Source organism: Glossina fuscipes, unplaced genomic scaffold, assembly GCF_014805625.2.
Source record: "Glossina fuscipes isolate IAEA_lab_2018 unplaced genomic scaffold, Yale_Gfus_2 43, whole genome shotgun sequence".
NCBI lineage: Eukaryota > Metazoa > Arthropoda > Insecta > Diptera > Glossinidae > Glossina > Glossina fuscipes.
Window position 1 is genome coordinate 3,438,555 of NW_023998427.1, and position 19,253 is coordinate 3,457,807.

At 34.6% G+C, this 19,253-nt stretch overlaps 1 protein-coding gene across 1 annotated transcript in view; it reads left to right on the forward strand.

The window, feature by feature from the left end:
- The window catches only part of LOC119637179 (frizzled-3), a 36,998-nt gene extending 20,625 nt beyond the window's left edge, over positions 1–16,373 (forward strand). Inside the window, exon 2 of the mRNA XM_038033034.1 lies at positions 14,571–16,373. Coding sequence (XP_037888962.1) covers positions 14,571–16,148 — 1,578 coding nt within the window. The 3' untranslated portion in view covers positions 16,149–16,373. The remainder of the gene's footprint in view (positions 1–14,570) is intronic.
- Positions 16,374–19,253: the final 2,880 nt, after the last annotated feature.

The following is a 19,253-nucleotide window of genomic DNA, read 5'->3' on the forward strand; positions in this document are numbered from 1 at the left end:
ATCATCATCATCGTCATCATCGTGCTCATCGTCATTGTCATTATCATAATCATTAGCGTGCACCATTGCGCATACAAAAGACATCCAGCCAAGCTTAACATTAACTAAAGCAATAAACAGCAGCAATATGAAAAAAAAAAAGAAAAGAAGAAAATTGCTATTGGTACAGTTGGTTGTTGTTGTTGCTGCTGCTGCTGCTGTTATTGTTGCTATTGCTGCCATTAGGGAAGAAAGAAGCAAAAGCACAAAACACAAAAACACAAAAAACGATACACAATACGAGGAACGTCATTATGTTTGGAATTTAAGGTATCTTCGCGTACCTTTCGATTTTTTTTTTTTTTTTTATTTTGCTTTTTTATTTAGCGATCTGAAATACAACAAAAAGAAATAAATAGGAATGGAAAAGGAAGGTTTTTATAGTCACAATGCACAGCGCATAAAAGGTAGCTTTGATGCCATAGCATATAGCATTTATTCATACATCAACACACCTATATAGGTGACTACATATATATAAATGCGTCTACAGAAATACGGTTGAAATTATCAAAATATTGCAACTTAATTGTGGCCTCAAAAAATGAAAGAAAAAAAAAAAAAAAAAACAATAGCAATAACAAAAAAATTAAATAAATAAATAACTTTGAAAAAGTGAGAAAAAGTTCCAAAAACAGATACGAAAAAATTATTTAGAAATAAAAATGAAACTGAAAAGAGACAAGGGAGAAAAAAAAACACTTGTAAAAAACTTCCTTTTAAGTTAACAGGTAACTGGTTTCGGTCTTAAGTCTTTCGTTTTATTTTATTTATTGATATTTTTCATTTTGGTTCATTTTTTTTTTTTTTTTTTTGTTTTTTTTAAATCCTTTTTTGTCCTTTTTTGTTTATTTATTTTTTTTTTTTTTCAACGGAATTTGGAAGAAATGCGGCTCTTAACTTAACAATATTTCTAAAGTGTGCATATATGAGCGTATATTTATATGTATGCATGGATGTGTGTATATATGTATGTACGTATACAAATTTAATTATTCAGCAATTATTGAAATGTGTCCGCGGGAACTACTTTTTAAAAATCATTCAATAACTTCGTAATTAGTTTCATAATGAGTTTTAGTGAAAACTCGTAAAACGAAAACTTATTTATATAAAAAGAAAAGAAAATAAATAAAACAAATTAAACCACTCACATCTTAACTATCAACATATAATGCATAGTGTGTTTAAAGATAGGTCTAACAATCTGCAATAATCAAATATATGTTAGAGATATTGCGAATCGAACACACATTCGTTTCATGCATAATTCATGGGTTGTCACTAGGCTAGCAGTTGCTAAAAATCATGAAAGCGTCGTTTTCAAAAGTTGTCATTTTTCTTTTGAAATCGAAGAAATGTGTTACTGAAACTAATCAAATGTCTTCTCGATAATTATACTCCAAATGCATTAGAGAGAGCTTCAATAAAGTTCAAAGTTCGGCAGTTTGGTGCAACATTTAATGGAGACCTTCGCTAAACGTGATAAGAACTCGCAACATCATTAAAGGTTAGGCAAGCAATTATTCGTATACGGAAAGTAACGGAAATGTGAATGAGAGCAGATGTCGTCACCAATGAAAAATATAATGCCTTTTTCAGTTACACGTACGAATTGCAAGATAAGATTAAAGCGAATCCGATTTTTTATAACCCTTCATATTGAGAATGTTGGCTAAAGCCAATGTATGCTTAGTATGAAAGTTTGGCGTAGGGCAATTCTGGCAAATCCAACAAAAAAAAAAAGAAAGAGTAGTAACCAGTAAGCGAAGCATAAGAGAATTCCTTCCCAATTACTGCAGCGCACCGTGATTGCAAAATTTTTATTCATAAATCTATTGACATATAAAAGTGGTGTCAAGTTATTCAAGCAATAGTCCTTGTATGCGACCTGAATGATTCCCTCGGCAAAGTATGATAAAAGTACGCGTATGCGCTCATTCAAAGATCCAGAAACTTGTGCTGAGGAAAATTCCGCCAGAATAATGTATACCTTTGCGTGCAACTTGAATGAAAGGCCAGGCTTGATATAGAGAAACAGAATTGTGACTGGAATGAGAAGATCCACCCATCCAATGATTATTTCATATCCCTCAAGCCCCTTTGTGTAAAAATATTTATGTTCAGAAAGCTATGATTATCTGTTTAGTTTCTTTCAAAATTTTAAGAGATTAGTTCGAGTTCTGTCAAGCTATGACCATCATCGAAACATGGGAAGTATATTGATTTTGTCAAAACGCTCGTAAAACCCAGAAAGAAATTTCAGAAACCCCTAAAGGACATCTATGTTTGTTCAGAGCATGTCTGCCTGTCCGTTAGTACAATCTCTGGTAGAAACATTCTCCTGGGCGCAAACATTAAGCTCTCTGTTGAAAACATGACACGACAAGTTTGCTTGTTGTAGTGATGCGCCTTAGTTGGTATTGAAAATCGGCCAAATGAGCTACGTAAACTGAAAGCACCTCTGTTCACTAAATTAAAAAATAATTGATCTCTTGCCCATTGCACCCCAAACTGCCACACGCTATGGTATGTGTGCAAAACTTGGCCACGCTTAGTCATTATTATAGAATATCATGGTATCGTTTGTTTGCACAGATTTGCTTTATAATGCACAGAACTGCTGAGAGAACTGAGTTTTAAATGCCTCTAAACGTGTCCGTCTGTCCATCCACTCCTCTGCCGCACTGCGCAGTATCTGTGTGATAAAAATCATTTCGTTCATAAAACAAAAACATCGCCTTCGCATTTGTAATGGAGTTGGGAAATTAACCCAAACCGACCAAAGAACATGCCTGCAATGCTACATAAAGTTAAAATACATTTTCTCAATACTCATTCATATTACAATAGACATATACAAATGATATAAATTTCCACTTTTATTCGACAAAAACGGAAAAAATTTACCACGCCCAGGATATAAAACATAAAAGTTAGTATTTTCGCTATTTTTTAACATTTTCTACGATAACAGTGATGGGTGACATGAAAGGTTCGATTGAAACCGAATATAATTTTTTTTACTTAGTTGCCCCCTTAAGAAAAATAAGTATTTGAACTCTATCAGATAACGTTGCTATGTTACTTTATATAAACATAGTAACATGTAATTGTAAGCGGGTCAATGGTTGGATTTTCTTTTTGTAAAGGTTCCGCAAGACCTTTATAAGCAATGATCAACATTTATTAACGCAAACGTACGTACAGATCGTTTTTTGATTATATGAAAATACGCGCAAAATATTACATAGTACAACAATTCTTTTCTTACTGGCATGCAACACTGGATGAATTCATTAAAATAATTCATTATAAAAAGACGGGAAGAAGTCATCTCTATGCGAATTGTTTTTTTTTTTTGTTGTTGCTTGTGCTCTTCGACCATTTTCAAACTATTTTAAAATACATTGCCATTAATTATGCAAAACGTAAAACAGAAAAAAACTTTTTGTTTTTGTTTCCTAATTATGAATTTTTATTCATTAATGTATATTATTATGCGGATACCATATGTGGATGGAAAAATGAAAAGTATTTAAACTGAATTGAATCATTTACGTTCGACGGAATATCACAAAAATTTTTTATAGTAGTGAAGGGAAAAGAAAGTATATCTATAGGCCACTAGCCGCTAGTAGCTCTTCTATTAAAGAAAAGCAAAAGCAGATTAACGAAAACGTTTGCAATTAAATTAAGTCGGATCGTTATCGTTATCGTTATCTGCGGTCAATATGTAAATAAAAAAAAATAAGGACAGTATAGTGGGCCACTGTCCACCATTATTAAATACTCTACGTCACCCTACAACTATTCATGTAACGGCTTATTAAAATTGGGCGTTATACGGGAAGTGGTGATATACTAGCAAGTTGAGGGCCGCGGGTTGTATAGAAGAAAACAAGACGGACTGACAAACTTGGAACCATACCCTTTTACCAGAAAAGGTGTAGGGTATAAAAGGAAATTTTTAATGTTTTGTCAATTTTAGTGCAGGGAACATTTTACTCGCTTATAAAATATTCTTTTTAACGACCAATGAGAGATGATTTTCAGTAGAGGTACGAGAACTAAAGTATAGGGTTGAATTTGTGTCGATTTATCTGTTATAGTTTACGACTAATGAGCAAAAAATCTATATTTTATTCCTTCTGAAAAACACAGGTGTATCCACTCTTTTGGCCCATTTTTAATAAGAACCTCCCGCAGAAGAAGAAGAACTTTCAGTGTTTCAGATTATTTACAATAGACATTGTACCGACGGACAGGCCGCTAGACGGGCACGCTTAAATCGATTTAGAATTTATTGCTGATCAAGAATATATGTACTTTGTGGGGTGTCTGATACTTCCCAATGGACGTTGCAAACTTTTTGCCAAAATGAATATACCCCCCATCAGTAAGTTGATGGGCATAAAAAATATCATATGTGATGTGCGAAAGTGAAGCCGAGTGAAAAATGTAAATTCTGGATAAATTCGATTCGTTTTTGGCGAATTCTTTATTCGAATTCTCGACATCAGTCTTAACGATTAGCCCCAAAGAGGCCAACTCAAGCTGATTGATCATTTGCTAGGCAAACAAATTCTTTTCGACAGCCTTGTAGCTTGTTAAGAACGGGCGACAGAGAAAGTTGCGGAACCATTTTTCTTTACCATTATTGCTACTATGATTATTATTATTATTATTATTATTATCATTATTATTATTATTATTATTATTATTGTTGTTGCTGGTACTATTGCTCTTGCTGTTGTTTTCGCTTTTTAAATAAAATGCAAAGCGATATAATTTGTAAAATAAAAAGACAGACACGCACACTTTTACATAAATTGAAGAATAGGTCGCAGTCATTAATCAACAGATAAGACATAATTACGGCCCAGAAAGGCACATTAATTGAAATGTGATTCAATGCAAGCGAACCCGGACTCCACGTAGAAATACAAACGTAACAACAAATATTCGCTTATAAGCACGCATACCAATCTAGATCTCATTCAATAGTAAAAAGTTGAAAACAATAAAAAACTGATTATTAAGTTTAATGATTATAAAAATAATAAAAATGAAATGAAATGAAAAAAAAACCCTGAGAAATGTGTAAAAAATTTATAATTTATGATTTTTTTTCATGATTTTTAGTTCTTTACCTTTTGTCTGGCATTTCTCCTTTAAAAATATAAATTAAAGTTTAAAGCGTTAAATATTGCGATTCGTTACATAGTCAGCGATTGAAGCGTGAAAGTAAAAAAAAAAAAAAAAAAAATACTACAACAATAGCAAACCAACATAGAGTATATAACGGATAGCTGCGCTACGCAAATGTTGAGTTTCGCTCTCTTTCCTCTGCTTATTCTTCTTCGTCGTCCTCTACGTCTTGTTCTTCTTTAGCTGATCTACGTAAAAAAATTATTTATGATTTGTTTTAAAGTTCTCAGTAAACTTGAAAAAAAAAATTAAGAACAAAACTCGTCTATAAAAACTACAAATTATGCTTAAAAACAATATAATGAGAATTAAAATGAAAATGATGATCACGATGATCAGGTTAATGATGATGACGATGACGATGACGATGACGAGTTATTGTTATTTGTCGTCAGTATGCAAGTTCGATTCGAAATTTGTACGGATGTTTGTAACTGCTATACGGATTTAAAGTGCACTTTTATTGTTTCACCCGATTCAGAAACATTCGCTCGATCGCTTCGCTTCTCTATGTAATATCGCTTTCAACTGTTATACTCACCACCGAACGATGAGGAGTATATCCATTTTATCCAAACGTTTCCAACGCCCCAAAAAGAAACTTCAAAGATCCCACAAAATATAGATATGTTCTTGATCAGCATCAAATGCTGAATCGATTTAGGAATGTCTGTCTGTCCGGGCAACCGTCTGCGTAATGTCTGTTGTTAGCATTCCCCTGGTCGCAAAAATGAGGTTATCGACTTCAAATCTGACAGGAACATAGGAACATAGGAGTGCGCGCAGGCTGGTATTGATAATAAATCAAATCGGTCGAAGGACACGCCTACACTGCTACGTAAACTGAGGACAAATGGTTTTTTTGATCATTACTAATAAGCTATAGCAGATAAATGCACAAAAATTTTAACGTATATTTTATTGGCGATGTCGTAGTACCTCAAAACAATGGAAAAAATTCACCACGCCTACCCACCATTATAGCGTGTCATAAGTTAAGTTTTTTCCATTACCGTTATAACGCGCCAAAAAGAAACTTCCAAACTCATTAAGGAATATAAGTTCTTGGCCAGTTTCAAATTCAGAATGCACCTAAGCATGACCCTCTGTTCGTTTGTCCATCTGTCCGTCTGCTTAATTACGTAGTATCTGCGGCAAACATTCCCCCCTTCAAAAAAATGTCGATATCGCCTGCAAGTTTGCAATACACTATATGAAAATGACTCAGACCACAGGCCTACGCAACAAAAATCGTGAACATAAGCAGTACAACACAAACGACATATATATTTTTCACTTTTATTCTGAAACTAGGAAAAATTATTCATCTCCACCCAATATTGCCCAGTATGAAAATGTCGATCTTTTCCTTTTTTAAGTCTTTTTCAAGTTAACGGTGTTGAGTATAAAAGATTCGGTCAGAACCGAACACAATTTTCTTGCTTGTTTTCTATCTGCATTGGGTTTAATTTTTATTAGTTTATGCCGGAAATCGGTAAAGAATAATAAGATCTTTGACTTGATCATTAAGTTGACCGAAGTCAGTTGATCCCTCTTCCTGGTAAGTGATTCCATGAAAAATGTATCTGTCTATGAAAAAAAAGTATATAATTTTTCGTCTTTTATTACGAAAATGAAAGAAGAATTGCTTTAGGCAAGCTGAAGTAAGGCATTTAATGGTCTGCCCTGGCTGACTAAACCGTTCTTAGTTGTGTCTTTTGTTACTTTCGTTTTCCTTATTCGCTAAGAGTTCCGCTAATGACACAAACGAGAAGGGAGTGATATGATACATTGTGTATGTTAGAGCATATGCTTTAAAAAGCGTACATTCATTGCTTGTATTAGCAACAGTGCTTTTACAACGTGCAGGTACAACGTAATTTTACCATTCATTCCATTTATGGCACTTATCCTGTTGCTGATCAATTTAAGTCTCTGATTATACGCCTCGCAATTTTTAAACTTTAAAAATACCTCTCATCGGCTTACAAATATGCTTGCTGTGGTTGAAAACTGGAGCTACTTCGAAAACCTACCATTAAATAAATTGTGGCCTACAACACTTTCCGATTAAGACTGTTGCAAAGAGAGCCAATCGCGCGTGAGCTAAAGACCACAACTTATGTAACTAACCGCCGTGGAATTTCCTTTTCACACTAAACCCTGTTTTCCTTACTGTAAAATCCTTTCTATCAGTGAAAATAGAATCAGAGGAAAGCATGTGTACCGATCCGATGGAAGTGAAGTAAGTAAAATTATCAAAAAGTACTCAAACTGTAATACATTCAGTCGATCAGAAAAAGCAAGCAAGGGATAACGAGAAGTTCATCTTTAAAAATTTAAAAATTAGCCCGAACTCTTATATAAAACTTGGATCCATTAAAATAAATTAATTGGTCATCGTGACTCTATCGCGCTGTTCACCTATTTTTGTCGTAAATTGCCAATCATTCTTCTGGCAAGTCATTTTAAAACGAAATTCATTGAGGACGAAGCTCGACGAAGACCATTTTTCACGAAAATGCCTGCACGTCTGAACACAATCTAATATATCAAACCGTAAGCTACTGCAAATTACATAAAGCATTCTGAGCTGCTTACTGTACACATTAACGATTGCACAAAATACGTAACGAACAACACACAGTGTTCACATATTTGATTAGCGATTATTACCTATTTTTTTTATGGCTTTCGTCCACGTAAATATTCGAAGGACCAATAAGACACCAACGTTCAGTAACGATAACTAATGGCCCGATTATACCGCCAGGCCGAAACTTGCATTAAACTATGACTCGTTGCACTTGGACGGGTTTTTCAGCTATTTTCGTTGGCTTTTCCAAGCACCAGATTTAATCGTTTTACTCATCCAAGTACACAAAAGGGGTGCAAAAAAGTCCTCGAGTCCTCCAGAATTACTTCGCAATGATTTTCACGACTTTAATACGATCTACACGTGCGAACTCTCATCGCAATGAAAATTGCAACAATATCTTGTTAGTTCAAAAATAGTGTAAAATTCCGCCGATTCAAGTTTTGAAAATTTTTCGATTTAATAGGTTTGATATCGGCCAAAACACTGAGCTGACACAGTCGTGATGGGTGATTGTGTGTGTGTGTGTTAGTAATGGAATAATAAATTTAATGTAACTGCTTCTCTCTGATCGATTAAAAAAATATAAAAAGTTACCGTTTTTTCGAGGATACGGATACCCATTGAGCAAAGAGGAAACTTCTTAGATCGTATAAATGCATAGCTCAAGTTTCGCATTTGTTTGATTCGTAACGCTTTATCAAGCTCTCCGCTTTTATGCATATAATGCATACACTTAATCTTATTTAGCCCTTTTCTACATTTTTTTTTTTTGTTGGAATTTCCATCTGATTTTCATCTTTTTTTTTTTTCAATATCGTAAAATTTTTTGAATTTATAAATTAATATGACATTTGTTACCTTTGTTACAGGTCAACAAGTAGTTAAAGCATTTTTTTTTTCTTTGTTCTCTGGTTCAACCTTTACGTATGTAGTGGTTTCATGAAAAAATAAAAACACAAACGTAAAACGTAAAACGATTCAAATTCAAGTTTCTCGGAAATTTTTAGTACATATTACGTTTGGTATTTATGCGTAAGTTGAATAAGCGTATCATGCCAGGCTTAAATACGCTTCTGAGGAATTTTTTCATTTATCTTTCTTTCTTATTAAAGATCTTACATAATACTTTTAAAACTGTAAACTTTATATGAAAATTCTCTAGCGTTTAATTGCAAGCATTTTTTCTGACTTAATATATATAACGAGAACGCAGAAGCCATGTAGTATTAGGTCAAATGTAAGTTAAATTAAACTAAACTAAAGCTTAAATATGCATAACATGTATATATCTTTGATTAGCGTGCCATTTGTCTGTCTACTTATATGTTGAAGTGACTGCAATGCCTTGATCTTATATTATTTGCTTTTACTTTCATTTTTTACTGTACTAAGAAGCAGCACAATTGTCTTCCTTTTCAAACGAAAATTCGATGAATCACACCTCAAGCATTTATAGGGACATCAAGTAAGCGTTTTTTATACCTTGGTAAATAAAGTCATTGAAAGTTCGTAGCTTAGTACAGTAAGCCAATGCTCCAACATATCCCCAAAGTAAAAAGTCCACTAGAGTTACATAGCATGATCTCTCTGTGTTCAGCTCCCATAAGCATTTTTCGAGATTACACAATCATTTAACTTCTCTCCCAATAAATAGGATTTGTCACGAAATGTGTGGCATGTCGCACCATTTTATTGAAGCCACATATCGTTTAAGCCGAAATCATCTTATTTTTGCCACAAAAAGTTAGCCATCATGTTTCTCTATTAGAGATAATTACAAGACCATTTCCATGCTTAAAAACGACACTTTCAATCTATAAAGATTAATTTTTGTGGACGCACAGGTTTTTTATGAACCTCGGATAAGTTTTCTTCACACCAAAGAAATCATTTAAACAACTATGACCTACTAAACGTAATTGTGGGTTCGCTGTTTTCAAAATAAGTTTTAACAAGTTCTGTATGCATTGTTGTCCCCAAATAATGCCACGATCCAAACAATATATTTGATGATGAAATTGATGATAGTAACTTCCCTCGCAAATCAATCGGATCGATCGGAACTTGTTTGCAGTAAGCTTCTTAACAACTCTGACAGATATTGGCTAGAAATTTCCCACTAACACGTGCTTTTATTTATAAATTATTAGTGATAATATTTTAAAAATATTCGTATTATTTCTCATTCCGGGATATATTTCATATATCCGGGACAAAAAATGCACATTTTCAATATTTGACTCTTCGGCTTGCGATGATGCAAGCTCCAGCAATTATTTGGACGGACGGACAGGCATAAAATCCTTGATAAGCTTGTTTGCCTGTTACAAGCAGAAAAAAGAAAATACGTCTTTTAATGGCTGCTCAGGAATATTCCAACAAACTCTTGCGTAAATTCCGCTTACGGTTTCGCTCGTAAAAACTTCCTGATCGGATATCTTTGTTCATAAAATAATGTTTTTTCATTGCCTTATTCAAAAGAACAAAAAAAAAAGAAAAAAATGTGTTATATAGTTTCGTAAGTTACTCTTCACGAATGTGACATTATGCGTTAATTGTATCATGTTTAACCAGTAGCTTCTGTGGCGTAACATTCTTTGGTTCGAAGCACCATGCTTTGTCTGGCGTTATAACGTGTTCGTGACGTTTCTGGTGTCCAATACAGTAGACAACCCCGCATTCACATAGGATATTTACTCATCCCTTGGCAGAATCTGCCGGAATCAGTATCTGAGATCTCTATGTTTTTCACACTGACGGCTGAGAGAATTATGAACAGTTCCTCCTGAACAGCTCCTTCTTAATTCCAGTTGCTTAATTCCCATTGTTAGTATTATAAGTCTTCTCGTTTGCCCGTGCCCAGCGTTTTGCTTCTGATGGCACTGCGAGTTCCTCTGTCTCCATTGCGATATCAGCCTATTATTATAACGTCTGCGTACGCTACAGAAGGTTCCTGGACCTACTATGGTCCCTTGACCTTTCAGCTAAACAGCCCGTCAGCCCGTCTTTAATATTCGAATGGCCATGGTTCATGTTATGTGCATGCCATTGTGTTTGCCCAGCTCGTTCAAGGTTTAGAGGCACTTTAACACCAGCCTAGATGTCATTGCATACGTGAAGTATACCCCTCCTGAACACAACGAACAAAGACGAAACGATTTTGATATTTAAAATATAGCCGCAATGCCAAAGAAAAAAATGTATTCCCTTCTAGAGATGTATGTATGCTCGCTAGTTATATAGTTAACAATAAATCGAAATAAAGAAAAAAAAAAAAAAGATATAATTAAGGAATACAAGTTTAAAGCGAAATTATTTCACCAGAAACTTGTCTACATTTCCTATGAACTCTTTCAAGGTTTAAAAAAATATTCCAACCTTAATCGTTTTAGAAAACTTTACTGCTATAAAAAAGGTAAAAAAAAAAAAAGAGTTGGGAAAAAATGTAACATTGTAATAAAATGATTCATAGCAATCGCTTTTTTCATATCAAGCGACAGTTTATGGTTTTATGATTGCTCGCTCAGCTCATCAACGTAACAGAAAATTAAACTGATTCATCATGTCGTTTGTCACCTTCGCAAGCATCGGAGATGCTTGAACACATATATTCTCAGACAGCAAACAGAAATCGAAGTAAGATTTACTTGTTGAAATTTCCCCTTTGCTACAATTTCCAAAAATTGCTGAAATTGCGGAACTTGAGATACAATACTAATATTGGACCCGTGCACTCTAAGTGCTATTCCGCGAATCAACTTTTAAAATGACCATAAGTCATACCCTATAGTATTAAAATTGAATGAAAAAAAAAATTAAAATTAATCCAAACAAGAAAAATTTCAAAATATCGCAATAAGGCTTAAGTGCATTAAACATGGGCCTTCAACGCTAATTAATCAGCCAATTGTGCTAATCGTATCGAATATAACCTTCAAGCAGAAGTTTGAGCAGACTTGAGCAGAATTGAGTTGGCGGTGTACTTTTATACCTTCGTCCGTCCGTTCGTCCGTCTGTCCGTCCGTTCATCTGCGCATCCCCCACTCTTCACTCTCATTATTGATTAGTAAGTAAAGTTGAAAAATAGCTGCAACTTGCCCTTTAATTCTTCAGTTGATGACCTAAAATTGGTCTTCAAAATGCATGTAATTTACCAATAAAACCGCATCACTTGAAAATTTTTTGTTGAACCGTTTGAGTCCCAGACAATCACGCTTGTTTAATTTTATGTCCAGAAATACCAAGCGGCGCCGTAGCGCTTAATTTTTTGTCGAGAAATACGAAAATTATAGAGAAACAGCACCAAAAGAAAAATTTTTATTTTGTAATATATTATTGCATTATTATAGTACTATTTCATCTATTGTAAAATATACTATTTATGTTTAAAGGCGCTGTGTGATCTACTTGCGTCAGTAAGTCTGAGCGCTCGACTTCGACAATACGTAACGCGCCGCCAGTTGTCCGTAATGCTCGAAATGTTCTGGGTTTTCTCGACATAAAATCTAAACAGCGCGATCGCGCTGCTTCTCACTCAAACGGTTAAATATTTGTAACAATTATTTTGATCTTTTAGTAGATATCGATCTAAAATCCACAAGCAATATTTTCTGTTTGGTCGTCCACAAATTCTGATCGTTGTAAGCAGATTCTAAAATCCGATATGCGAAATCTTTATGCTGAAATGTTCGGTGCTCTTACTTGTGTTTGACGTGTCTGTCTGTCTGTCTCTCTCTCTCTCTCTCTCTCTTTCTGTCCTGATTTAGAATATTTTTATTTCAGTAAATTTCAGCAAATTATAATATGTTATAGCATTGTATTCGAGCAAGGTCGACCGTTAAATACCCTACACCACTTCGTCGTGAGCTATTAAAACTTTTATCTTATTTGAAGATAAAGACATCCTTTTTATCAGAAATACTAAACATTGGACTTAGGTGCCGCAAGAGCGTCTATTTTCTTTTACGAACTTTTATATATACGAAGATATTTAAAGTACTTGATCCAAATTTTCTACCTCTATTGAATGAGTTAAAATAATGGTTTTCATTAATTTACGTCGAGAAATGTCATAAATCGGAAATTATCTTCACATAAATAAGTCATTATGTAGGGAATGGTCCCAAAAACCGTACGATCCGATCTATTTTTAGTGGAGTTTGTTTTTGAGCCAAAGTATGTCAGTCTTAATCGAAATGTCTTCGAACATTAAAATGCATTCACGGACATCAAATAAACGGGAGGGCATGTAGGCGGCAATGCTTACGTGGATTCAGAAAATGATTTTGGTTCGATTGATGTAATAAAAGACAAATTCTCTGGATGTTATTCATGTGCTTAGAATAAGAAAGTTTAACATTCTTGTTTTGTTTTAGTTGAAGAAAAATTGCAATCTTGTTCTTTGAGGTCTAGAAATCGAGACCTTTTCATCTTTAAGTTTCATCTTCATGACTTAACGCTGTAACGACGAAATGTCAGATATTCAAGGGAAGCTATCAAAAGCTCAATCTTCATAATCTGTACACTCACCACAGAAAGATGACACACATCTCGAAATACTCATTCAAAAGATTTGTGTATACACGCGATGGATACCATCTTGTTGCCTACTAGAAACACTCCTTTCGTGCGTATATACATAAATATATAATTTTCGTTCTCATCTAAAATGATTCGATTTGAAATTTGACAAAAGCAATTATATCACCACAATCACCACAAAACTCGGTACAGGAACAGGGCAGGCTCAGCCGAATTGACATGCCCACTATTACCGATTATTAAACTTTCAGTTGAGGCGCTGTACATCTCAAATTCGCTTTAAAGCGAAAGCAGCTTGCCGATCAGCTTTCTATTTTCTGTACCTTCTATATTTGTTACGCTTCACGCCGTTCATAATGCGGTTGAAGTATATTCACGAAACTGCTAACCAAATGAGCTGATGACTATGCTCTACATTTACACTGATGATTAATGCTCTACATCCGGGTGACTCCACCTTAATTCCAGCCGACGATTTAGAATCATTTTTTGATCCATTTTTGGGGACGTCTGTGCACATGTCTACCTGATGTCCGTCCACACGTGTCTATATTCATGCTATAGATTACAATTTTCAAAATATTGTGATAATCTTTCGTGCTCTTGTGTTAAGGCAACAAGGAGAAATACTAGTGAAAATGGATTAAACCATTCAAACCATTTCTACTAGCATTTACGACATAAAGCCACATTTCAGAAATTTGCGATTTTAAATATCGACAATGTCGACAAAAACAGATGAAGAATAGTATGTCGGCGCCGTAATTAAATGTAGATAATTTAGATCGGATGGGACTATTTTGTGAATGTCCTCTCACATAGACACTCGTAGAAAAGAGAAATCTTTACACGCTAACCGGATAAAAATTTTAATACAATGTTTATAATAGAAATTTGTCGGAAATAGCGATATGATACATACGTTTACTGTGTGAAGTTCGGACCAAATAGGTATATTTTTTCGTTCCCTTGTCATATGAGGGTACTAATAGAAAATGAGCCCTCGTAAGACAACAAAATGTAATTAATGTGAAAAATAGTCGTAGAATTATATAACGGGAAATGTATATGGAATTTGAAGACCGGCCTTGTCCAAATATAACGTTTTAATTTGTTTTTGCTTTGAAATAATATGAAGCGTTTTTTGCTATATAGAAAATTACTTTTCTTCTCCTTTCAGATTACAAAGCTACTGCCGCTCATCGAATCGAATTGTTCAAACCGAGCACGATTCTTGCTATGCTCGTCACTTTTCCCATTGTGTACACCCGATGTACCACGTCCTGTTACTGCTTGCAAATCGCTTTGTGAAACCGTAAAAACGGAATGCTCGCCGCAAACAGAACTAATGCAGCTATGGCCGGACTTTTTGAAGTGTGAAAACCTACCTCAACCGGAAAAGCAAGAGTTATGCATGCAAATACCACAAGAAACCGTAAACAGCAAAAGTGAAACTCTATCTTCACCAGAGCAAACACTGTCAGCTGACCCGTTGGCTACTGCAAATCATTCCCCAAATCGTCAGCTGCAAATACCCCAACAAGTAGTCAATGGTCCTTCTAGCGGCCACTTCTATTGGCCTTGGTTACCTTCGCATATACAAAAACCTGTAAAACTGGCCGCGATCTGTCCCTATAATTTTACGGTTAATCCTTTAAATGCCGATGAATGTGTTCCGCAATGTAATCGCGACGCATTTCACACTACGCAACAAAAAAAAACAGCGGAAAGTTTAATTTTAGGCCTCTCAGCGATATGTTTTGTTTTGACATTATTTTCATTGGTAACATTTTGGGCTGAGCCGACTAGATTTGGCTATCCGGAGAGACCTGTACTTTTTCTATGCCTATGCTATAATTTATTTAGCGTTTGCTTTTTGGAGCGCATAGTATTTCATAACTCATCGCGGGCTTTCGCGTTACTCGAAGATCCTATGAATCGAGCCCATAGTCCGGCTTGTAGCTTGACGCCACCATGCTTGGCTTCTTACATTACCACAAGTTATTTAAGTTTATGTGCTGCCACCTGGTGGTTGATATTTGCCTTATGCTTTTATCTTTCCTCGCATAAGAAGTGGTCTTCTGAAGCGTTAGAAAAAAAATCCGGTCTGTTTCATGTTTTGGCTTGGGTACCACCACTGGCACCCCCTATAGCGGCTTTGCTAATGGAAAAAGTAAAACCTAACGAATTGACGGGTATGTGCATGGCCCCTGGATTTGTCGAAATTCCTGCAATAATGTTATTGTTATTGGGCTTTTTTTTCACTTTAAGAACTGCAAAGTCTCTGCACATTTTACAACAACAAATGTTGCCGACATTTGGTCATCAGAGATTTTCAGAGATACGTAAAAGATTTTTAATCTTTTCACTAGTATTTTTCACGCCCACTTTAATAGGAATAGTTGCAACATTTTTTGAACGCTATCCGACTACTGTGCCCGTGTGTTCTACATATGAAGATTGTGGTTCGCCTGCAGTGTTAATGGCCTGGCCGACCTTGATACGCTTGTTCTTTCAATTAGCTGGTGGCACGTTAACAGGCATGTGGGTGTGGTCGCGTAAAACGTGCGAATCGTATCGCAGTCGTTTGGTACCCACACCCACCTCTTCAATGACAAATACCACTACCAAATCGATAGTATCTTTGCCCAAAAAACACATACACACCACTGGCAAATCCGTGATGAGCGCCCCTCTATATAGTGGCATTAATTTTCATAACGTTCCCGTTTATACTTCTTATATGCAAAGAGTGTAGTTTTAAATGCAGTTATGAAAGGAAAGCCAATAAGAATCATTGAACCCAATGTACCCAATGTATATAAATTTGTAGTGAGTGATTTTTTTTTAAAACAAACCACATGATTATTTCTCTACATTAATAAGTACCTTAACGTTAGCGTCTTTTTTTCCGCAATTTATTCGTGCATATGTAACAAACTATTCCAATTATTTTATTTTATAAATATATTCTCTTTGATATATATATATATATATATATATATTGTACTTTTTTTATTATAATATTTTTAATGTGCTTTAGTATTTTTATATATTTATATATATACTTATATATATACATTTTATATATTTATATATATTTATATATATATATATATATATTTATATTTTTATATATATATATATATGTTAGCATTAATTTATTTTATTTATTATTATATTTGATAAGAGCATTCAATCTGTACATCAATTACGAAATAAAAAGTATTATACTAATATAATGTATATAGAAATGCATACATTTATGTACATAACAGTTGTATGTATGTATTAAGTTAATTATAAAAATTAGCAAAAAAAGAAAGAAAAGAAAAATCAATATTTAAAAGCTACACAATTAAGAGAAGTAAATAACTTATCTAAATAAACTGAAATAAAATTTTAAAAAATTTAATTAAGAACAGAAGAATAGCGAATGTTTTATTCGGGAGCTAACTCTCTAAAGGTTTTGATCATATGAAAAAGACAACTCAATCTTTTCGCCACACACTAGATTTTACCATCTGACACGTTCCTACCTAAACTGAAGACCTGTTATCTAAATCAAAAACCATTTTCTTTCACTGCTTTTATTGATGAATTTCGAGATCTTTGAATTATGCACGATTTTCGGATCTGAAAACCACAACTAATCTCTAAAGAGTGTAAATGAGATCGAACGGAATTCAGGAAGCAGACGAATATTGCTCAAGAAAGTTCCCTATTGAAACTGAGGAATGCTTGTACATTCTTTGTCGTATTCCCGATCAACCCAATTACATCATCCGTACCAAAATTGCATCAATATATTGCCCGTTGTAGCTGGAGAAATGGCTCGATCATTTTTCTATCGTTTTCAGAGCACAAGTTGGGACAGGTTTGCTCGTTTACGTGCGAGGTTCATAAAAGTTAGGCTCATCATTCAGAATCGCCACGACAATTTTCATATATATATATGCAGATTCCAGTCAGCGAACGTTCAATGAATGTATAGGAAGGTCTCCTAGTGTCTACCTGCCTAAATGTCATCGCCTTAGATAATCCAATTTTGAAACAAACTTCTAATTAGAGCAATTCGATTCAATCGATCTGCAGATCTGCAGTTTGTATAGAAATAGGAAGTAAAAAATTATATCCACCGGCCTATATGTGTAGAATAATTTTGTGAAAATTTACATGATGTGTTTGTTGTAGTTTATGAGCAACGAGCAAGAGAGAGAACGAGAGAGAGAGAAAGTAAAGGTGTCCTCAATTTTGGTTGTACAGACGTGCGGGCTTTGTAGGCGTGTTCTTCGATTTCTGTGAGGCACTTTCAAACTCTTGCAAATTTTTGAGCAGTATCTTCTTTTTTTGCGAACGGGAAAATGGTACACCACAGACACTACAGACACTACTTGTTTAGGTCCATTTGAGAATTTGAGACTGGCCAAGAACTAATATACGTACCTTGCGAGCTTTTCGAAGCTTGCTTCTGCGCCTTTTCAAAAATTATTGAAAGAAAGTTAATTTTTGATAAAATGGTGGGTATAAAGTGTTCGTTCACGACCGAATGTAAGTTTCCTGTTATTCTTTTGCCTTTAAGAGTTGGACAAATATAAACCATTAGTGAAACAAACAAATCAAGTATTGACGACACATCAAACTTATATAGTCATTTTGTCTCGTTCTAAACCAGCCTGCCTTTTACTACGCAGGGGAAAGTAATTTTTAAGTTATATTCCTTTCAACGCTATATTCAATATCCAGTCAGTGAAGATGTAGCGAATGTAATTGAAAGCCGCTAGGCCCCGCATTCTTGAATGACGACAGTTTAAGGATGGCTCGAAATGTAAAGTGAAAACATTTGTTGCAAAATTCTTTACAAGAAAGTTGTTACTTGAATATAATAAGAACTCCGAGGAAAGCTAAAGAAGCTGGAAAGTGCATTGTCAAAGCATCGGAATTATACAAAATTTTGCTTATTATTCATCTACTTGGACTTCGCGAAACACGGCAGAAAGTATTTTTTAAGAACGAATAGTCAGGCGTAATAAGTTTGATTTTTATGGCGTTTAAAATTGACTGTTTAACCAGCTTCCGGAAGCTTCTAATAGATTGCACCTAAATAATCTGATTGAATAAAGAAAATGTCGCCATCGAAGTAAAAATATACAATTTCGCTCTTGACCTTGTCGTCACGTTCTCACGCTCCAAGCGTGGTGTGGTTAGCAATCCACGCTTTATTACTTATGCTAATACGATGCAGGAATAAAAACACTCCTATATTCATGTTTTCGAAGCAGCTGCTAGACATCATTCGCCATCTCTCTGTTTGACGCCTTGCGGCGCGTACTGACTTCCCTGACTTTGGAGTGTTCTCAATCTTTGGAGTTCTTTAAATGTGAATGAAAGCCATTCAATCGTAAATATTTTCCTAATTTGACAAATTCCTTTAAGAGTTTGGCATGATTTTTCTATTACATTTTCTAAATCCTTGAAATTATTCCAAGCATTCTTCTCAGAATTTCTATTTACTAAATTTGAACAATCTAAACTATTCATTAGGATTGCATTGCTTCCCTCCATCTTAGTTGATTGCAAGCGATATATGGGACTTAGGCAACAGTCCGAAGTAAGAGGGAAAACATATGCGCAAAGGCAGTTTTGCCGATTCGAAACGACGTAATTTAAGTTCGCAAAGCCTATGAAAAAGAGGTCAATTGTCAGCGTAGTAGTAGTGTCGTTTATAAATAGATTCCTTCAAGTGTTGACGTATTTAACAGATTGATCTTTAGTTAAATTGGTCTTAACTGTTTCCATTTTAATTGCATATGTTGACGGTAAGGAGAGTTTCACGTATTGTTTGACTCTATTCTTTATGCGT